Genomic DNA, 23,637 nt, shown 5'->3' on the forward strand with positions numbered 1-23,637 from the left:
GGGAAAGTTCATTTAGTCTGTGCATTTAATGCAAAATAATTTTAATAAGTCATTATTTTTAGTAATATTCTAGGGTAAATAGAGACTACAAGTAAAGATTTCTGGACAAGAAAGCACATTTCTGGCCAAAACACCGAGCATTAGTCACCTGCCAATTTTATTTTGCAGGGTCTATAGCTGATCAAGGATTCTAAGTTAAAAAGATTAAGCTAATTACTGCCAGCTTCCCTGTTTATATTTCCCATTACTGGGTTGTTTTTGTAAGGAATTAGTGGGGAATAAGTCTTATGTCCATTACATTTTATTCTTGGAAAAAAGGCATGTTATAAATAAAAGTTTGCTTTATTTATCTATATGGAAGACACCTACACTATTGAGATTGCTCAGTGATATCCAATATCTGACCGTTCCTTAATCAGAGTCAACATCCCCATCTGAATTTTATCAGGCATCATGAATTAACTTCAATCGAAGAAATGAATGCAAACAGGGGCCTCATTTCATCTTGACTTTAGCAAACATTCTGCTGCAGATCTTGGTTTAGAGCTCTCCTAGAGAATTGTATTTAAAATACCTACCCACCCACCCACCCTCTCCCACACATAAAACCCTTTGTGTCATCTACACAAACAGAATGAGAGAACTTGTATAGACTGTTCAGAGAACAAGAGTATGGAATTTGGACTGCAGTCATTGTCCATTCATCCAGCCAATCTGTTATAATTGGGAATACCTGGAACCAAAATGACAGCATTGTATCATCTACAAGGTACAAACAGTTCCTACTTTATTACTCATGATCTGGGGAACTATTGAGATCATTGTTAGTGGGGATAGCTGGGAATATACGTGGAGCTCAGAAAAGTTAGTGCCAGAAAAGGAATGATGACTCTCTTTCAGTAGGAAATAAAGCCATCATTTTGCCAGATATGTTGTTTCTGTGCTATATGACAAGTTGAGTAATGTTTTTGCAGTTCTCTGAGCTCACCACGTGCTTCCATTCATTGTGGCAACATCATCACCCTGTGGTGATGTAAGAGAAAAGCATCAGGAGAAAGAGACTCAGCCTCTGAGTCACCAGAATTTTTAAGATTTTTCATGATACCAGTAGTACATTCATTTGAAAGGAACTCATCATAATACTCGGACAAAGTTGATGTGAAGGGTATTTTGGGTTGCAGTTTAGAGATTTGGGGTGGGGTGTTAATAGATGAAATGATATGAAAGATTATCTCCCCCTCCCATCCCCGTTGCCTAATAAGGAATGAATAGCACTCTAGCTCTGAAATTTATTTTTTGGATGATTCGAATTAGAAAATGCAGGAATGAATTGGCATGCTCAACAGCAGTTTACACATTAGTAAACCAGATGGTTTGCTGGGGTTTTTTCCCCTGCAAATCTTTCGTGGCTTTTGTGAATTATAATTAATCAGAAGGTGTGTATTTGCTTAAAGGAGTTGTTATTTCTGAACACAGGTATGAAAAAAATGCAAGGAGAAAGAATCATTGAGGCTTTGCAGAATGTGGTGCATATTTTCTTTGCATGCTGTGCACACAAACAGAGGAATTAGAAGGGTGCATGTGTGGAAGTCTTCCCACACATCCACACAGAGAGACTCTTAGCTACATTGTACTTGGAGGCTTCTTTAGCTCATCGTGATTTTGCTCAGTTTTTGTTCCCAGGATATTTCACAAACCTGATTTTTTTTCTTTCAAAAGTTAGAAGGTGTGAAATTCTATTTGCTCTTAAGTGCTTAGAAACATTGGCAGCCAAGTGTATTGCTCTTTTCATGTAGGCTTTTAACTGGTGTAAAATGTTTGACTGAAAGCTCCATACATGATAACACTTGCATTTGTTCTTAATATTTTTTTTAATTATGAAGTTCCTTTTATTTTTCTCCATATGCCCAGTATCCTCATGTATCCGAGAAGTTCCTAACATCTTCAAGGAATTTCCTTGAACCTCCTTTGGGTTCAAAATTCAGTAACAAACAGAGTTATAAAAGCTGTTCAGAGTATATCTCTGAATTAAATAGCTCCTTATCCCTCAAGACATTGTTTCCTATATGGTCCCTCCTGCCTCCCAACTCAGCACAGACTTCCCTACCCCATTATTGGCTGGTTGAGCGCATAAGGAAATGCCTGTCTTTCATGTAGTCTGACTTTATTTGGATGCTGTCAGAGAGTGTAGCTTGAATAGTTCTGTGCATCACTTGGAATGGAGCCTTCTGAAAAATGTACCAGAGGCTGTTTGAGCTATCAGGAAGTCTGGATGCCTTGGTTCACACAACATAGCAGAGAAGAGTCAATTAGAGTTGGATAATTTATGGCTTAGCATGCAGTAGCATGTTGTAGAATCCAACTACAGTCTATTAGTAAATAGCAGCCAGTTGATTGTGCAACTGGGAAAAATTGAGTGGTAGTGGTGGGGACCAGCATAGCTGGAGGGCATCATGTTGGGGATTAACTGAAAATATGATAACCAGCCAGATTTAGGCATTATTTACAAAGCAGAAGTACTAGGCAAGGGTGATTTAACTTAGGCTGTATTTAAGATTGTCGTGCAGAAAGCAGCAGAGGGGTTTCATTTCAATTGTCAGCTATTTTTATCTTTAGCTGACAGTCTTTACAAATGTACCTTAATTTGGACTCATACAGACATCCAACCTCTTATGGCCACCGGGCATTTCTGCCGTGCTACAAATCCACCCAGCAGAACTGCAGTATGCTAAGTGCACTTTTAACACCCATTTCACTTTCATAGTGACTTGCTTTGCCCCACAGCTGTATCTCTGTCAGTTTTATAAAGATTTGCAGGCAGTGTGCTTGTATAGAGGGCATACTATAATCTGCAAAATGGCCAAAGAAATATTCACTGTTAGTAATTTATGAATGATGTGGGGTGGAGGAAATATTTTTTTCCTTCTTTTTAAATAAATGGGAAGATGGTAGTCTTAGAAATAACAAAAATACTTTTTCATATTATTGTAATCTAATGAAACACAATTAAGGTGAACCACAAAGTCATGTGAGAGTCACTTTGAGTTAATCTAGCCAATGTAATGTGGAGTTTGGTTCATATGTGAACAAGACATTGCAGCTTGTTTGACAAAGTATGGTAAAAGAAACTGGGTAAGTCTGATATCTAGATCTAGGCAAGGTTAAGTTCTCAAGAAAATAAAATCTTTCTGGGACAGTGTTTCAGGTAAAATATGTACATTGTAATATTGAAGAACTGGACATTTCTTAATATTAGCAATCTTTTCTTGCAGATTCATTTACAGCTCAGTCTTATTACTCATACTTTAAAGATTGTGAAAAACTGGTCAGGACATAAATAGTTTGCAGTTACTCAAATAAGTAAGTCAAGCTATACACTGCAAGGTAAAAGAACCCAAAGTCATATTGCTAAGGCAACGACTGGGAAGGAAGAGGATAGTGTTTGCTGAGTATTTGTGCCGTCTGGCTTTATGTGGCAGGCAACGTCTCAGCTTCTCATTTCTCAATCTCTTTTATGACAGTTGGGCTGTTATTGATGATAACTTCTGTATGCTGTTGAGTTACTTTTGTGTGTTTGTGTGTGTGCGTGTGTGATTAATCTTACTGTTAGGAGCACCTTCCAAACAATAGAATCAGCATTTCTTCTCCATCTCCAGTTTTGACCTGGGCCAGGAGAAGACATTTGAGAACAGGATGTTCACAGTGGAAATAGTTGATCAGTCTTCTATTTTTCAGGAAACCTAATTCTCAGGGCTTTTACACAGTTGTGTATTTGTGAACAGCTGTGCCATCTTTCTATTTTAAAACCTCCAAGCTGCACAGCTGTGTAGTGTGCCAACATTGACTGGACTGTTGCCTAAAACAGCCTGCCTTCTTTTTCCACGATAGCAAACTTTAACATTTGTGGCTTCACAGCAAGTGCTCTCACAATAAACTTAAATGATAAAGGGTACTTGCCTTTTCAACCTTTTTGTAATTCTTCCACAATTGCAATACTAAAACTTGGTGCCTAAATGCGGAGATATTATAATCACGGTGGTTACTGTATCACATTCTTTCATGTGTGACCGTAGAACAGGGCTTTTCAACCAGTGGTATGGGTACCACCTGTGGTACATTGGCACCTGGCAGGTGGTACGTGAGCATCCTAGAAAAGTGGTAGCAGGGGAAGGGGAATGAGCTGAACCGGTGGCAACACCGCACAAGCCTGAGCGAGAGATGGCTGCCGCTGCAGGGCTGTCAGGGCTCAGCGGAAGCGCCAGGATCAGTGCCAGGCTCCAGCTGGAGCTTGGTGCTGATCCTGGCGCTTCTGAGCCCAGAAGAAGCACCGATCAGCTGGAATGTTGCAGCATCTCCAGGGTCTTGTGATTTACATTCAGATGCTTGGCAACTGATTCATATTTATGACGGTCACAGTGTCCCAGGGTCACATGAAGTGACCAAAACCTGCTGCAACCACCCAGCACAGGGGGGGGAAATAAAAACCAAACACCCCCACCCCATCCCACCCCCGCTGCCAATCTCAACAGAAATGCTCATAACAATGAAAACCTCGGACAGGAGGAAGAGTGCCGCCAGGCGGGCAGGCAGGTGTCTTGCTTAGCTGTGGCTTGGGGGGCACTTTTTTCAGTGCCACTGCAACTTCAAACAGTCACTAAGTGAACTGTTGTAAGTCGAGGACTACCTGTACTTCATCACTTTTTCCCTTTTTTGTGGGGGGGGGGGGTCATCAAGTTTTTGACACCTTGCTAGACGACTGGTGGTACTCGGATGTTGCCATATCCTAAAAGTGGTACAATGGGTGAAAAGGTTGAAAAGCCCTGCCCTAGAACATAAGTTGTATATGAGAAAAATACATGTAGAGTAAGCATTCAGAATCAAGAGATGCTGCAGTGTAACTTCTTAAGTCATCACAAAATACCATACTGTTTTTTTAACGACCAGTTCTTACTTATGGCCATTCCTGATATCCTGGGACTGCAACCCCAACAGGGTTGCCAAAATCCAGTGATGGTAGCAAAAAGATTCAGAAAATACTGTTTCTTTTATTGGGGTTGTAGCTCAGATTTAGTACTTGTAGGAGAAGACACTTTTTGGATTCAGTACAAAATTGTACATACCACTATGTAATCCAAGAAGTGGCAGGGCCTTTAATAGCAAACAAAATGTTTCAATCTATGCCCTTTGAGAGTGTAATATTTTAATAATTTATCATGGCAAATTCAGAATTATTTTATCTCACTTAGACTGCAGATAAGCAAACACTGATTCATAGCATACTCATCGTCTATATACATGCATTGTGGTTTTTTTTAAAAAAAAAGGTTATTCCACATTTAAGCCGTAATTACTTTCTGTAGTTACTTTATTATTTTGAGCTTGGATAGTTTTGGGTGTACTGATTATCTGCAAATGACATATTGAATTTGTAAAGTTTAGGATATGTGATGTCAATCCTCCTCCTCCATATCCTCATTGGTTTCTAAAAGAACACCTAAATTACTTCTCACGTTATTATTCCAATAAATTATAACATTTGAGCAAGTTCCTATAAATACTATCAAATTACATATCCCTTTTTTTAACAACCAACGTCAAGCTTATGAAAATGTTTAGTTATTAACAGAATTATAATGATTGGAGATTGTGAATTCCATCAAATGGCTTCCAAATCTTTTTGTACTTAATGAAAATAATTGTATCCTAACATTTTTAAGTTTTTTCAAAACAATCCTATAATTAGAATGAAAGACCAGCTTCAAAATTTGCACAGTCAAAGCATTTAAACCAGTGTTCTTCAAAGTTTGCAACTTTAAGGTGTGGAATTCTTAAAGTTGTGTTGACAAAACTGGCAAGTGTGTCACTAACCACTGCAACCACTAAGTGAAACATTAGATGACCATGATGAGCTCAAAAGCTCACTTCTCCTTTGGTTGTCCCAAAGGTGCTTTTTCAGAAGGCTACTGGACTTTCTTGTTTTTCTTTGAAGCTGTTTTGCTTCTCATCCAAGAAGCTTTTTCAGCTCTGAATGGTGGGGGATGGAAGGATTTATATTCCTTGCAGACAGCTGGTCATTCTTTTAGAGAATCGTTGAAGCCATTTGGAGGTTTATCTGTGTCCTCAGGTTTACCTGAGTAGTGAGGACACAGATAAACCTCCAAATGGCCTCAGTGACTCTCTAAAAGAATGCAAATGACCAGCTGTCTACAAGGAGTATCAATCTTTCCATTCCCCACCATCCAATCAGAGCTGAAGAACGTCTTCAAAGAAGAAACAAGAAAGTCCAGTTGCCTCCTGAAAAAGCATCTTTGGAACAACCATGACCTGGATGACTGAGAATCTCTATAGACATTCCCCTTTGGTTGTTAAGTGAGCCACTATGGTTAAGCAAAACGTCACGTGACTGCAAGTTATAATTTAGTTTTGTCTTCTCTGTAAACTGTACTTTTTGCAGGCCAGTTGTGAAGTGCCCAAATGGCAATTGCATGGCCACAGGATTCTGTGATGGTCATAAATCAAGGACTGGTAACAAAGGGGGTTTTTTGGTTTTTTTTTACACCATCGTATTTTTGAACAGTTGGTAAACAAACAAAATAGATGAAACCTTTTAACTGTACTCTTTCTGATGTCATTGCCATCTCATCACACCTGCTGTAGACCTCCAAGGACGGATGGATGGACGGACGGATGGATGGATAGGACAGGCATGCCTAGGTGCCTGAAAAATATTACTCATCAGTGACTGACTAAAATAAATTTATTATAACTTGACGACCCAGTTCTGAATGTGGAAAGCATATCCTCTGAAAAGTATATGGGGTGATGTCAAGTGATAATAAAAAATTGGCTTGAAGTGTTGAGACAGGAACAATGCCATGCAAGCAGTCACTGGATTTTCCTTTTTCAAGTGCTAAACATATGTCTATATGTGAATTTCTTCTAATTGCATATTATATATTACACTTAAGGCTTTCACTCTCAGAAGAAGAACATTGCAGAATAAATATTGTTCGACATCTGTCAGATTAATAAAGATTGTATTAGTTCCATGCCAGTAAATTATGTAAATTAAAGGAAGCCAGTCTTCTTGCTTATTATTTTTATTGTAATTCCCAGTGCTGAACAATTTCCCTGCCCTTGGCTCAGACCAACCATCAGGGACTATTTCAGATTTCATAGAAGGGGAGAAGAATAGCAGGGTTTTGTTTTTTATTGGCTAGAAGGGAACGTTGAGATGAATTGAACCTATTTGTACCTGTTTGTAGCTATTAGTAAATTATGAGAATGTAATACATTGTAGGAATATTTTCTATAATTGCACAATCCTTATCCAAGAGGTCAGTCGTATTTTTTCAAAGCACATGGATCGACATGCGTAATTGGTGCATAAGCTGGTTTAATTGTTGATAACCACCACACTTATTGTGCAGAGCCAATATGCTGTTCACAGATGTAGGCCTGCTGATAAGTAAGCATGTGGTAATGAGACTACCTCCTTCCCTGGTCTGTTTGTCTAGTTCTCCTCTGTCAAATGTTGTTTGATAAGTATCCATTACTAGGAATGAAACTGAATACAGGCTAACCAGAAGTACTGCTAGTATGAAATACATCTATTTGCTATTCTGGAAGCTGTGAATTTCCCCAGCAAGGTCAGGTTTGTATATTGGGAGGGCTTTTAGATCCATTTTTTGTCATTAGAGGAACATCTTGGAGGAGAAAAATTCAGAAAATATGGCATTAAGTCCACAGATTTTTCCTGGTCTGAGGGTGTAGATTAGGAGATGGAGGGTGGAAGAAATCCCATCTCTTCCGTAGATGCTGCATATATTTTTTTCTTTTATTTATACCTTTCTCTAATGGCTATATCCAGTTCCTTCCTGGTCTTCAAAATCCAGATTCAGTTTTCTCATTTCTAGCATGTCTTCCTCAAGGAGAATCCAGCAAAGTTGTGACAGATGCTCAATACAATATTGTTGGGAACTGCCCCTTATGATCATATCAGATTACTTTTTTATTGTATTCTTTGCTTTTGAGTAGTTTGGAGCCCAGTTGAAAGTGGAGATGTACATCCAAAAAGCCCTCCTTGTCTCGGAACCCCATTGTTAAAAAAATACTGCATTTTGTTTCTTCTTATCCATATTGTTGATTCAGTACAATTTGTGTTGTGTCCATTTGGAAGATACTCTCCAGAACTGTCCCATTTGATACCTGCTCTGTTAATCTTCTCTCATACCTTTTATCTTATGTGAAATAGTTTTCTCTATGTCCTATTTTATTTCTGTTTAATGCACAAGCTCACTCATTCTTACCATAAACACACAGAGAATACTTATTTTAGTCACGGTGTCAATTGTTATTTCATCATGTAGTGACTTTTACTTTAGTTTTTATTCGTTGACTGCCTTGTTTTTAATCTCTGTGATTCAAGTGTGTTTTGTTCTGGTGGGATTAACACATCTGAGAAATAAAATAATGAATTCACAATGAATTGCTCCAGCATTATCCAGGGATATCGTAATTGGTCTATTTCAGTTTTCTGTGGCAGCTGGGGGGATCCTTTTGACCCATCTTTTCAAATTACAGTTGATTGGTAATGATATCATTGCTAGGAAGACAGTTTTGATTCAAACTGATCAACTCTAAATAAATATGAGTTGCCAAATGAGAAGTAAAATAAAATCCAGTTTTGTGACATATATTTTCAAGTAATACTTTTTCCCCCTAAAAATAAATAAATTTATCTTTGAATTTAGTGATCCTTGTAGTATTTAGAGATCTAGTAGAAGTTCTTAACTTTCCATCTTGAATCAAATATATTTTCTGTAATACAAGGCAAAAGCTGTATCACTCCTTTATCTGGTGGCATAGAGCAGTGATGGCAAACCTTTTAGAGACCGAGTGACCAAACTGCAACCCAAAACCCACTTATTAATTGCCAGGTACCAAGTGGGACATGGCCCACTGGGTGTGCATGGCTGTAATGGTTATGGTAGACTGGGTGGGTGTGGCCAAAGTGGGTGTGGTCACCTCGATGTTGCTCATGGGGAGGGATGCCTGTGGGGGCCCGGCAGGGTTGGGGAAGATCCAGGGGGTCTCTGGCAGGTATGCAGCGGGCAGGAGGCTTGTCCTGTGGGGTGAGGCGAGGCGAGGTAGGGTGGGGGTGCCATTGCCGCAGGGCAAGGCGAGGCAGAGGCAGCTGCTTCCTGACACCATTGGCCCCTGCACTCAGAGGCCAGCAAGTGCATGGGGGCTGACGGTGTCCATCAGCATACACAGCCTGCCAGGATTTTGACCGGCACACTCTGGGGCTCTGCAGCCCACCACCAGCAGTTCAGAGAAGCTGCCTCTGAGCTGGGCATCTGGCCGACAGCTGAGGAGGTGATGCAGTGGGTCATGCCCAGGAAAAGGAGAGCATATGAGGCCAGGAGGGATGGGATGGGGGGGAGGGAAACCAGCCGTACCAGGATGCATCCGGCCACATGGGAAGCTGATTCCCATTGTTTATGTTTTTTTATCGTCAGTTATTCTTTTCCAATGATACTGGTATGCATTGTCTGAATATATTGCTTAGTAGATGTTATTGTAATTTTATGTTTTGTGTCTTTTGTTCACTGTGAATTTTAACTGTATTGTTATTGGTTTTGAATGTTGAAGTGTGGCAAATAATCTTGAGTAGTTTGGTATTAATGTTGTCCAATCTCACCTCTTCATTAGTGTTTCCTCTTGTCTCCTGATACAGGTATGGCCTCCCATGTGCAAGTTTTCTCTCCTCATACTCTTCAATCAAGTGCCTTCTGTAGCGTGAAGAAACTAAAGGTCGAACCAAGTTCTAACTGGGATATGACTGGGTACGGCACACATAGCAAAGTCTATAGTCAGAGCAAAAACGTGCAATCTTCTCAAGCGGCCGCTGCCATCAATGCCTCTCTCCAGATTCCAAACCCCAGCATCCCTTATGAGCAGACCATCATTTTCCCAGCCAGCACAGGGCACATTGTGGTAACATCCGCCAATAGCACCTCTGGTGTGGTTGCAGTATCTGGGCAGGCATTGGGCGGACCACACAACCTAATGCGTCGAAGCACTGTGAGCCTTTTGGATACCTACCAAAAATGTGGACTTAAACGGAAAAGTGAGGAAATCGAAAACACAAGCAGTGTTCAAATTATTGAAGAGCATCCACCGATGATTCAGAATAATGCCAGTGGGGCCACAGTAGCCACCACAACGACGTCCACTGCCACATCCAAAAATAGTGGCTCCAACAGCGAAGGGGATTACCAGTTGGTGCAACATGAAGTGTTATGTTCCATGACCAACACATATGAAGTATTAGAATTTCTGGGCCGTGGTACTTTTGGGCAAGTCGTGAAATGCTGGAAACGTGGCACCAACGAAATTGTAGCCATCAAGATTCTTAAAAACCATCCTTCTTATGCCAGGCAAGGACAAATTGAAGTGAGCATCTTGGCTCGGTTAAGCACTGAAAGCGCAGACGATTACAACTTTGTCCGAGCCTATGAATGTTTCCAGCACAAGAACCACACCTGCTTGGTGTTTGAGATGTTAGAACAGAACTTGTATGATTTTTTAAAGCAAAACAAGTTCAGTCCATTGCCCCTTAAGTACATCAGGCCAATATTACAGCAGGTAGCCACAGCTCTCATGAAATTGAAAAGCTTGGGTTTGATCCATGCTGACCTCAAGCCAGAAAATATCATGTTGGTGGATCCATCTCGGCAGCCCTATAGGGTCAAGGTTATTGACTTTGGTTCTGCTAGTCATGTGTCCAAAGCTGTGTGCTCAACTTACCTTCAGTCCAGATACTACAGGTAAGAAACCTCAGGCAAATGGATTAGGCTGCATTATTCCTTGAGAGCATTTAACCTTTCCAATAAACAAATGGAATGCTATTTGATTCCTTCCACTTGATAGCTGCAATATATACGTCTTTGGTAATATGAAGTGGTGGTGAAATAACATCAGACAGCATTAAGACAGCATAACTTTTTTTAGTGTGCCACAGTGGTAGTGCAGAAAAATCTTGAGTTTCACCTCTAGCTCCCTGTGGCACTTGATACATTCTTCCACAGCAAAATTCTTATAGTGTAACATTTCATTGTGTTGTATATAAATTAATTTGGCCATAAGGTGCCAAAGGAGTCTGTTGTTTTAGATCTAGCAGACTAACAAGTCCAGAAGTAATCAGTGAGGTGAATCTTCATTCTGGTAGATTTGAGCAAAATATACCATGGACATGCTCACCAAGTCTCATAATTTAAATGCAACAGTTACTTTGCCTGTAAAAATTAGGTAATGCTGGTTCTTATGAAGAACCTGGCAAGATGCATAGAAGACTGAGAGAGCCATCTGTCAGTCCATTTGCTCATTACTGTCTATTAAAATCCAGATTTCAAATCCTGGATGAAAGCAACTTTTCAGGATTGGTTAAGAGGTAACTTCAGAGTTTTGCATAGGGTTGCAGCAGCTGACCCTAACTGAAAAAGCTATCATCCTTCTTTTGCTTTTTAGAAATTGTTTATTAAACAAGGAGAGTCACTTTTGCACAGGGATAAGAAGAATGCATATTGCCCTCAAACAGTTTCTGATGCCCAGTGATTTTTTAACAACAGCAAAAAGTTAGAGATTTCCCTCTTGCTGCAATTACATTGCCCTGATACAGAAAGCATGTGTGTGTGGGGGGGGGGAAGCTGCTATGAATATTGTGTGCATGCTCTGTTATGGTGCCAAAGATACATTTTTGAACTTTAATTCTTGAGGCTATTCTTTTGACCTAGCCACTATTTGCTTGTGGTCCTCGTTGGTGGCCCTTGAAATTTAATTTTTATTTTATCTTTTTCAAAATATGAATCAAGACTGAAGTTCTATCCAGAGTCGGTATGCTTCTTCTGTTAATAATATGACAATTTTTAAGATGGTAATTAACACACTGGATGGAAGGGGGATTTGTGATCATTGGAATATTACCTGTGATATTTCAGATGCTGTCCAAGACCACAGAAGAATTTGAAATTTAGGCATATATCAAATATAAAACTTTTAAAAAAGTGTTTTGTTTTCTGGGAAAAAGGCATTGCAGTATTAGAGTATTTTAGTCATGGCATCAGGGAAATCCCTGATTATGTTTGTGCAGTGTTTGCAAGCTTCTGACTCCTGAGATCATCACACCCATTTTTGTTGATTTCTCTACTGTAATTTATTTTAAGAAAAATATCAGGAAACTGAATTGGGCTACTAACAAAATCATAAGGAATACATCTATTATTGCTCTAGCATTTGCTGATGGCAGTGAGGGTCACAGGTAAAAAGCACTGTGGAACAAAGTCTTAACTAAGACAGACTGGAAAATAATACAATTTATTTTTACACTGAATTTATTGCCAGTTCATTAGATGGCATAGATATTTTCTTTCAGAACATATACATTGCAGGTGAATGTTTTAAACATTGATTAAAACATCAAACAAAACTTGATAATAATCAGTCCTACAAAGTAAATATTGCTTTTTAAAAAAAAATATATTTTGTTTGTGATAATTAAATCCTGGCTCGGTTGACAATATTTTGAAGAAAATGTTTAGGGTTGCTCCTGAAGTGGCAGAAGGGATGATTTGGCAAGGCCAGATTCTTTTCTGTACCCTTCCAGGTAGAAGATCTTTGCAAACAGTCTGTGTAAATGACTTGTTCATGGGATACTATAATTTACTGTCATTAACCATCAGAGATGGAATCTTTCCTATTACTTAAAAATTTGTAGCTAACAAATGGGAAGCCAGGTGGTTTCCAAGAAGCCTTAGAATGTACCTTTAAACATTTTAATTAACCAGGTCTCCTTGTACCTTTATTCCTTCTTGTTAGCACATTCAGGCCTTAAAGATACAGTAATTGGGGCAGGGAGGAAAGGCAGAACAATAATCTGCTGATGAAAGAACTTGCATCATTTCCTGTTTTATTGTTCAGCACTAGGAACGAAAGAGCCATTACTCAGATATACAGTATGACCTTGCTCTCAAATAAATGACTGCGCCCAAATGTAGCCATCTTGGCCTATATGGGACTAACTGAACCAGAATTTAATACGATAACTATTTGCCTTAAAAATAGGCAATGATATGGTTTGTATGGTGAATCTCTGCTAAATGATCAGATGGAAAATTTGCAGCTGGAAGAGAATCTTGCAGACACATGAGAAACAGGTGTGCACACTGCCTTCTTTTTTTAAAAAAATATCTTTGATTTTTTTGAGGCATTAAGGTCATCTCCTTCCTCATTATGTATCCAAAATTATTAAAGTTTTAGCTTAAATTATACTTAGACTCTTAGATTTTGCAATAAATACATATAAATTCTGCATTTAGTCACCCCCTAAAAGATCTTAAAATAGGAAGATCTTAAAAATAGCTTGATGGAGAAAGGGCTAATGCAGGCTTACTGTTGGGGGATTGCTGGCAACTGGAATATAATCATGAAATAGAAGCTGAATTCATTGGTAATTTTGCTATTAGCAACTTACAGACTTCTAGAATCATCAAACCAAGGCCAAGGACAGATCATTTCAGCAATATAGCTCATTGCCTAGGACAGAACACATATATAAAACTATGGATTCCCAAATCCAGGCCTAAAATTCTGCACAAAAGGACCTACAATTTATGTCCTAATTTTCTAAGACTTTTAAATAAGCTAATCCCCAAGTGATCCTTTTGTACATTTGGCAATAATAGTGAGGTGACACCCTCCACTGAATGAGCAAGAGGGAGAACAAGGAGGGCACTTACATCACTCCGGAATCAGCTTTAAATCAGACTGAGGATTCACTAACATCTCTGTTTGATAAACGAGATGTTTACTTTTTGAGTAGTTGTAGCGTGTTTGATCTGAAGCTAAAACTCAAATACTTTGGCCACCTAATGAGAAGGAAGGACTCACTGGAGAAAAGCCTAATGCCGGGAAAGATTGAGGGCAATAGAAGAACGGGATGACAGAGAATGAGGTGGCTGGATGGAGTCACTGAAGCAGTAGGTGTGAGCTTAAATGGACTCCAGAAGAGGTAGAAGACAGGAAGGCCTGGAGGAATGTTGTCCATAGGGTCGTGATGGGTCAGTCGGACATGACTTTGCAACTAACAACAACAAAGCGTGTTTGATATTTCAGTAAAATGAATCTTCTTTTAACATCTGTAACTCTGGAGCATACAAGTGATCAGTTTTCTCCATTAGCGAAAACCTCAGTCTCATTCCGGCTCCTAGATTCCAGCCTTTTTAGCAGATCTTTCAAAATGATTTGATGGTTTCTTCCCCACCCCCACAGAGGAACCTGTTTGTTTGTTTGTTTGTTTGCCTATCTATCTATCTATCTATCTATCTATCTATCTATCTATCTATCTATCTATCGCATACAACAAGAGGGACAACTGAGAGGGCACTTACATCACTCCAGAATCAGCTTCAAATCAGACTGAGGATTCACTAACATCTCTGTTTGATGAATGAGTTAGTTTTAGAGCCAGTTTGGTGTCAGCATTGACTTGAAGACACATACCCTATACACATACAACTAGAGAGACATGCAGAAGATGTTGTAAGGACATGGATAAAGAGAGAAGATTTGTATTTTATTTTTTTACCTCAGAATTTGTCACAGCTTTGCTCCTCCTTCTCAACATTTTGCGGTTGGCAGAAGTTGCAGACAATTCTGAATCATTCTCAAGCTGCTTTTGAGAGATTGACAAGTTAGAATGGTATTGGTGTGGCAGTGCCCAGAGACAAGAAAATTCCCTGGTCCTAATTGCTTTTGTTCCCATTGCTTTTGGCTCTGTCGAGTCTGGTATGTAGTGCCTATACAGGCACTGAAAATAAAGCTCTTAAATCAATAGAATTTATAGTACAGTACACCCTGTTGAGCTAGGTGAGCTAAGGATCTAATTCAGTGCTGCAGCACATTACAGAATATTATTTCAGGTACACTAGTAGACCAGCATTTCCCTATGTCCAAATTCACCAGTGAGCATAAACATTGCTGAGAATTTTAACAAATCTAGAGGAAGTCTAGGTTGGGAATGCTATTGTAAACATAGCTCCTCAAGGATGTGCTAATTATTCAAAGCTATTTATGCAACTGTGACTGTGTTAAAAAAAAACCAGACTATATTTTCTGGATGAATATCTGTTTCACAGGTAAAAAGTCTTAGATTTAAATTTCTATCATGTCTAGATAAAAAAAGAGAGAGAAAAGATAGAATAGTAGGTGTAAGAGGGACTTCAGCTGGATTTTGAAGAGTATCTTCTTTCTCAGAAACCTTTACTTTAGTGAAACATTGGGTTAGATGGGCAATTCCCCCCCTTTCCTTTTAATTGTATCCAGTTCTCAGAGACTGTGTAGGAGATGACTAGGCTGAGCCTGAGGGAGGGGTCAAATGTGTCATCAGTCATGAGTTCCTTCAGGCCCACAAGAGATCTAAGTCCAGCCCATCTTGAATTCCTTCTACTTTTATCTACCGCCAATTTCCTTTGGCTGTTAGTAGTTCAGATGCTTGTAGAGAGCTTGCAATAACTCTTTATATCAGTTTGAACTGCCTGGATCTCCTGATTTCTCTGGTGTTTGACAGGCTGTTTAGACAAGACTGCAGTTTGGCAAGGTTTTTCAGAAGTGGTTTGCCATTTCCTCCTTCCTGAGAGAAAGTGACTGACTCAAGGTCATCCCGCTGTGCCTAAAGTGGGATTAGGAGTCATGGTCTCCCAGTTTTTACCCTGATACCTTAACCACCACTTGAAATTGGTTCTCAGATAGTCTGATGTATGTAGCAGGTTTTTGTATCTTGTTCAGGAAAAGATATCTCAGCCTTGACTTTGGAGAATTTTCTTTTCTTATACGTTTCCTTTACAAATATGAAGTTAACATCATGCACAGTTCCGCCATGAATATCTTTGACAGCCTGTTACGGATAATCCAGCAGCTTTACAGATATATCCCTAAGAGCAGAAATTAAGTCAGCTTGTTTTCTGAATTTAGTTATGCATTTACTATTGCTGATTGTTCTTGTTTTATTTCTAGGGGTTGAACTTTGTGTAATATTATTTTCAGTCCGAGAAATTGTAGAGACCTGCAAACCACTACCATTATACTTTTACTTTGGAAAAAGTAAAACTCAAAAGATTTCATCAGACGTTATGACCGGGAATCAATAATCAATATTCTAACTGATTATTTGAATTACTTGATACAAAGAAGAGAAATGAACTTTTGGCTACAAATCTATTGTGGTGATTTTAAGACCATCTACAATGATAGAACTATATAATTTTCTCCTTTTCCCCTTCTTCAGTACTTTGTTTTTAAAATGCAAATGTTATTTGCATTTTAAAGGACTTCCTGCTTCAATTTCCAGGATCTTACTTTCCCTAAAAGTTCCCTTTGAAGTTTTGATTAGGATAGCAGAATAGAGGCAGTTGAGAAGGAACATTTTAGGGTTTCTGATGTGACAAGAGATTGGGTTAAAATATTGTTTGAAATCATGAATTAGTAGTAGTAAACAAAAGTCAATTTCCCCCACTCTGGTTTTTCAAGTAAAAAAAATACTAAAAAGTAACAATGCATAATTTTCTTTCTTAACAACAAAAATAAGTAGAATATTTTTTTGTAAAGTGAGATTTTAGAAATTGAATCAAATGGCCAAGAGAACACAGAAAAGCAGGACATTCTTAGCTACTTTTGGTATACAATATTGGGAGAGGGATTTTTTTTCCTGGTGGAGTGAGACAACTTTTGAACTTTCTCTGCCTCAGATGTAGAGGAAATGTAGTAAAGATTTGATGCGCTGCATCTTGATTTGTAAGTTGGGATAGAGACAAGATTTGGGCATGCTCCAAAGCCTATTTCAGCGTTCTCTTTACTTTCTTTATTATTTACTTTACTCTGTACTTTCTTTGTTGAGGCAAAAGCTTTAAATATTTCTATCCAAACCATGCACTTAACTACTGATTTATTTTCTATTTGGGTACATTAATTTCTTTCCTGTCCTAAATTCCTTGTAATTCCCAACCTATAGTTGAATTTATAACTGACTATGTTTTCCCCGGGTATAAAATGGAATTTGTGCTGTAGTTAGTTTTCTAGTGAAGATGGTCAAAACAGTTTTGACCATCAACACAAAACAATTTTTTAAGAGCAAGAGCAGTACTGGAGAACTAGGCTCTCCTTCCTCTGTGTAATGTTCATAATTTTATAATCCTCATGTCACTCTATATCAGATTGAGTGGTTTAGCTTTTTCCTTTCACGAAAGATGGCATAATATTTCTTTTTATGGCTTTCTGAGCTCTTGATTATTCCTCTGCCCACTCTTTAGATGACTGTTGAAATGTTTTCAGGTAACAACTCTGAACAGTCCATCTTCACTTGTGGTTAAGTTTTCATTGATATACACTGAAGTGGTTCAAGCAAAGAACATCCAATTTGGAGGCAGATGTATTGCAAAGTGCATTTGGTTTCTGTAGGAAACACATGATATATTTGGAAAAGCTCCTTATACTTTGCTTTCCTTAATGGTGTTACTGGCTGCATGAATTTTGCTGGGTTGTAAGTGACTTGACGTTCCGTGCGCATTTGGCGTCTAGTCATGCTGGCCACATGACTACGGAAACGTCGTCGGACAAGGGTTTGGCTTTGAAACGGAGATGAGTACTGGCCCCTAGAGTCGGAAACGACTAGCACACATGTGCGGGGGAACCTTTACCTTACTTTAAGTGACTTGAACTAGAATTTCTAGTGCTTTTTTAAAGCAGGAACTTTTTCAGATGATGGCCACCATTACACGATGTCACACAATGTCACTTAAGGCAATCTTCAACAGGAGACTAAGGAAGAACCAGTTTAACAGGCAGACAAGAAACTTATGATAAGTAACATATTAAAGAAAATCTGAGAAGCCATTATGAAAGAATCCTAATAAAATAATAAAAGAGTAATAAAAATGAGTTCTCTCTACATATAAACCCAAGTTCAAATACTTCTGCCTCTTCCTGTTTGCTAAATGACGTAATGGGTGGGATAGCTCTATTTGTCAGGAGCCCAGTTTCCATCTCCTTCTTATTTTGGTAATGATTAGAGCTGATTTCTTCTAACGATAGGAGAATTAACTGAGAATTTTCTGTGAGTGGTACCCCCACAATAAATAAATAAATTTTAAAAAAGTAGTAATGGTAAAAAAAAATTCATGTAAATTTTATAGGAAGTCAGAATTAGCAATCATGAAAGTTTGGTCATTGACTTTTCAAAATTTTATCTTTAAAAAGCAGAACCAAAGTAAGATTCTTGAGCACCATCTAGTGGCATTATTTAGCACTTGTGGGGTTCTGCCATCTTTTCCACGGCCTTGCTTCTGAATTAGTTGCAAATAGACTGGTACTGACCAAAAAATATAGAGTGGTGCAGAAGCTCAGCCAGAAGGGCTTAAGGTTATATAGTGACTCTCAAATGGTAGCAGCTCTAGAGACCCAGCCATGAGCCCCATGTTGCATTTCTACTAATAAAGTGAGGTAGGATAGATCAGGGCTTTTCAACCAGTGGTAGGGGTACCACCTGTGGTACATTGGCACCTGGCAGGTGGTATGTGACTATCCTAGAAAAGTGGTAGCGGGGGAGGGGAATGAGGTGAACCAGTGGCAGCACCGCACAAGCCTGAGTGAGAGATGGCTGGAGCTGCAGGGCTTTCAGGGCTCAGCCGAAGCGCCAGGAACAGCGCTTCTTCGGGACTGTCAGGGCTCAGTGGAAGCGCCAGGATCAGCACCAGGCTCCAGCTGGAGCTCGGCACTGATCCTGGTGCTTCTGAGCCCAGAAGAAGCACCGATCAGCTGGAATGTTGCAGCATCTCCAGGGTCTTGTGATTTACATTCAGATGCTTGGCAACTGATTCATATTTATGACGGTCACAGTGTCCCAGGGTCATGTGAAATGACCAAAACCTGCTGCAACCACCCAGCAGATGGGGGGAATAAATACCAAACACAACCCACCCCACCCCCGCTGCCAATCCTCAGCAGAAATGCTCACAACAATGAAAACCTCGGACAGGAGGAAGAGCACTGCCTGGCTGTTAGGCAGGCAGGTGTCTTGCTCGGCTGTGGCTTGGTGGGCACTTTTTTCAGTGCCATTGTAACTTCGAACAGTTACTATGCGAACTGTTGTAAGTCAAGGACTACCTGTACTTCATCACTTTATTCCCCCCCCCTTTTTTTGGTCATCAAGTTTTTGACACCTTGCTAGGCAACTGGTGGTACTCGGATGTTGCCATATCCTAAAAGTGGTACAGTGGGTGAAAAGGTTGAAAAGCCCTGGGATAGATTATAAGAAAATGCCTTACAGTTGCCTTTTGATGTGATGATTAGAGTAGTTTCCCCATCGTGTGGCCTTCTAGTTGTGTTGAGACTACAGCTCGTAGAATTCAAAGAATTGCCATGAAGAGTGTAGATTTTATTTAACTTCTGGTTGCTATAAGCATGGACAAGGAGTAGCACTAGGAGGTACAAATCTTGTACCTTTGTATGGCTGGTGTAGAGAAACCGACCACTCAGACTAAACTTGCAGAAAAGGTTATAGAAAGAAAGAAACATTTTCAGTTCCACGACGGTGAAATCAATCATCCAGAGAGGTGGTGACCTCTCCTGTTCAGAGCTGGACTGCATCTCTCTGAGATGCTTTAATTTGGATTCTGTAACTGAGAAGAGGAATGGACTCTGTGGTGTAAACCGGGGTCCCCAAGCCCCGGCCCGTGGACAAGTCCCGGTCCGTGGCATGCCAGCAACTGGGCTGCACAAACAAGCAAAACCCCATCCACGGCATACAGGCAGCATGCAAAACCACACCCCCTCTGGTCCACGGAAAAATGTTTCCCCCTGGTGCCCCAAAGGTTGGGGTCCACTGGTGTAAATGGTGGTATAAATCAAGTCATACGATTCCATCTCTAGTGGAAAGCAAGAGGAAGAAACTATTAAGTATTTAAGTCCCATTCCTTGTATGTTCTTTTTTATTTTGGTTTTTCAAAGATGAACCTTGGAAGGTAGGGTGGGAGGAAGAAGGAAAAAGAGAAGAGACAACATCTTGGCAAGATGTTTCCTGATTGCCAATTCTCTCAGCTGACTGCTGCTAAGAGACTCAAATCATCAAGCCGAGGGGTAAATGTTATGCTTCACTGTAAAATTAATAGAGACAAAATCAGATGAAACAGATTTTTAGCAAAGGAATATGTAGGTAGGAGAGAGCTTCTATATTTATTTTTATTCCTCAGAGACGTTTTTTTCCTAGTTGCTAAAACACAGGGGTAATTATTTCCAAGAACATACTAGATACAAATCTGTTAGGCAAAATATGTACTACTTAGAAAATGTTACCTGCTAGTAGCGTTCCTGTATATTTATTATGTATATTATTTATAGTATCAATAATAAAAATATGAAAATGATGTGATCCAAATAGCTTAAAATCTAGAAAACTTCATGATGACTACAAATGGGGTGGTTTTTTTTCCTTTCTTCTTAAGGTTGTCATTTACTACCATAATTGCTGAAAACTTCATAATGTCATCAATAGTAGCACCTTACTATTATATAAAAGTGATACATAACTCATAAATTAAACCCATGCTCTCAGCAGACTGTAGTTTATATCTGAAACTTTATTTTAATGAAGTGACTAAAGATAACATCACCAATTAACAGCTGTTGTGTTGAGCCATGTAAAAATTGAGACGTGCTTTTATGATCATCAGAAACATAAAAAATACAGAGATAGATGCAGATTCAGCCAAGATAAGACTGCATCAATACTGAACAATATAGAGAAAGGTAGGATCCAGGAAGAGTCAGCATTACTTCTCAGTAGTGTCCAGGAAATTGTAAAACTTAAGATTTTCTTCAGGAAACAGAAAGGCTAACCTAACAAGGAGAATACAGTATATGGAGCCCAAACTATGATAGAAAAGTTTTTAAGATTTTATTTTATTTTTTATTTTATTACATTTATATACCGCCCTTTCCCGAAGGACTCAGGGCGGTTTACAGGGTGATTAAAAAACAAAGATACAAAAGTTAAAAACAAATTAAAAAAATTATATTCGTCCCTGCATAAATAAAACCCCAGTTAAAATTAAGATTAATTCTCAGCCTGGGCCAGAGAGCTCGAAGAGCCAGGTCTTCAGGTCCCAGCGGAATGAACGGAGGTCGGGGGCAGTCCTCAGCTCCACTGGCAGCTGGTTCCAGAGGGCAGGCGCACCCACTGAGAAGGCCCTATCCCTGGGTGTCGTCCGCCGGCAATCTCTTACCGGTGGCACCCTGAGAAGACCCTCCCTGTGGGAGCGCACTGGACGAAGGGAACTTGATGCCGGCAGCAGGTGTTCCCTCAGATATCCCGGACCCAAGCCATTTAGGGCTTTATAGGTCATCACCAGCACCTTGAATCTCACCCGGAGGGCAACCGGGAGCCAATGCAGCTCGCGGAGTAGAGGTGTTACATGGGAGTATCGGGAAACCCCCATCACAACTCGCGCGGCCGCATTCTGCACCAGCTGAAGCCTCCGAGTGGTCCTCAAGGGCAGCCCCATGTAGAGAGCGTTGCAGTAGTCTAAACGGGAGGTCACGAGCGCATGAGTGACTGTGCGTAGGGCATCTCGGTTCAGATAGGGTCGCAACTGGCGCACCAGGCGAACCTGGGCAAAGGCCCCCCTGGTCACGGCTCCTATATGGTCTTCAAAATTGAGTCGTGAATCCAGGAGGACGCCCAAGTTGCGAGCCCTATCAACGGGGGGTAACACCTCACCCCCCATTGTTAGAGATGGAATAGTCTGGTTGACCCGAGATGCCGATATGCACAGCCACTCAGTCTTGGCGGGATTGAGACGAAGCCTGTTTCTCCCCATCCAGACCTGGACCGCCTCCAGGCAACGGGACATCACGGCGAGGGCATCGCTGGGTTGGTTCGGGGTGGAAAGAAAAAGTTGGATATCATCAGGAACATATGTTAAAAAGTCTGAAGGAGAACTGTAACAAGTTTTTAGGTACATTCAAAGCAGGAAATTAGCCAGGAAGTGATTAGTTAGATTCTTAGGACTGAAAAGGATCTTCAGAGGGGATAGGGAGGATGAATAGAAGTGAATGAATTGTCTGCATATTTTAGTTTTGGGGGATGCGGTAAAGACCTGGCTAGGATAGTGGTTGAACCAGGAAGTTAATAGCTGGTGGGAATGTTTGCTCTGTTTATGTTGGTTATTGAGTGCTACCTATTTACTATGTGAGATAGGAAGCCATATAAGTTCTTCAAATAAATTAATATCTTTACAGATTGCTTTTAATAAACCAGTTATTCTGGCTTACAATTACATGCAAACACAGCTTGGGTCTTTGTTACTACATAGTCTACATCCTATTATTTCTACATACCAAGGATAGGGTTATTGGCCCACTTTGGAATGTAGGAAATAGTTGGCCAGAACATTGTCAATCATTAGGTTTCTGTTTATGAAGGCGAGCAGAAAAAATAGTTCTTTCACCCAACTTAGAAAACTATTTGCTACAAAATATGGCCACTGTTTCAGTTGGCTCTAAAAATATTTAGGTATATTGATGGAAGGCATGATTGTTTGTGTGTGTGTGTGTGTGTGTGTGTGTGTGTGTGTGTGTGTGTAGAAACTCCACCACTTGACCATTTGAGGATCTCAGCTCAAATATTGCCTTGCATTTAGCAACATGAAACAGTATAAGAATTTTGATTCAAACTGTGTTTTTTCCCCCCTCTGCACACTGAGTTAGAGTTGTCTGATGCCATTTAGGAGGATGCGAAGATTCATATGTTTTATGCATAGCAAAATAAAATCATTTATAGGGAGAGATTTGCTTCATTAACGATTGAAATACACCCATGGCAAAAAGACATTAATTTACAAAGAAAAATGATGATATTGGACTCATTCCTTGAAGGGGTGGGGGGTTCTACAATAAAAGACCCACCATGAGTTTGATGTAATTATGGCACATTTTGTGAAGAGCTTCTTCCCTGGAATTTAGGACAAAGTTGTCAATTCATAAAATGGCATATGCTCCTTATAATTGAAATGTTCTTGTCAGACAGAAGAAGGCAGGAGCCAGGATAGAATTCAAAAGCACTGTGAGTTTATTCCATACAGCCTGTGCAAGAATCTGATCTATTAATGATCAAGACAAATTGGTGGCAGATAAGAGTCAATGGACCTCAAGGGTGGCTGGACTTAGGTCTCTTCCAGGGGTGTTGAGACTCCATACTGATGATGCATTTGATCCCACCCTCAGGCTTATCCTGGTCATCTTCTACAGTTCTTCCCAATTGTAGAAATAGAATTCTAAACAACATGTTTTCATAAATTGTAAGAGAGCAATCATCCTATGTTTGCAATTCCAATTTTATAATGTATAATTTGTGTTACCTGCATTTATTTCCCTACCCTTACCTTCTCAGACAGCCTCACTGTGGCAGAACAGCCTACTTCTGTTCACATATAAGATTCTAGATGCTGGAACTTCATGAAGGAGGATAAACCAGCAAATAATTGTGAGACTTAGTAAGCAGGCATGGTAGGACAATGGTGTTTTGTT

The 23,637-nt window shown here is 39.7% G+C and overlaps 1 protein-coding gene across 2 annotated transcripts in view; it reads left to right on the forward strand.

The window, feature by feature from the left end:
* The window catches only part of HIPK2 (homeodomain interacting protein kinase 2), a 146,117-nt gene that overhangs the window by 55,496 nt on the left and 66,984 nt on the right, over positions 1–23,637 (forward strand). Inside the window, exons 1-2 of one of the 2 annotated variants that reach the window (XM_081331055.1) lie at positions 7,573–7,649; positions 9,740–10,832. In XM_081331055.1, coding sequence (XP_081187181.1) covers positions 9,742–10,832 — 1,091 coding nt within the window. In that variant the 5' untranslated portion in view covers positions 7,573–7,649; positions 9,740–9,741. Of the gene's footprint in view, positions 1–7,572; positions 7,650–9,739; positions 10,833–23,637 lie in introns of those variants that run through there. The other variant, XM_081331054.1, reaches the window with a different exon arrangement.

This window comes from Vipera berus (assembly GCF_964194415.1).
Source record: "Vipera berus genome assembly, chromosome: 6".
Taxonomy (NCBI): domain Eukaryota; kingdom Metazoa; phylum Chordata; class Lepidosauria; order Squamata; family Viperidae; genus Vipera; species Vipera berus.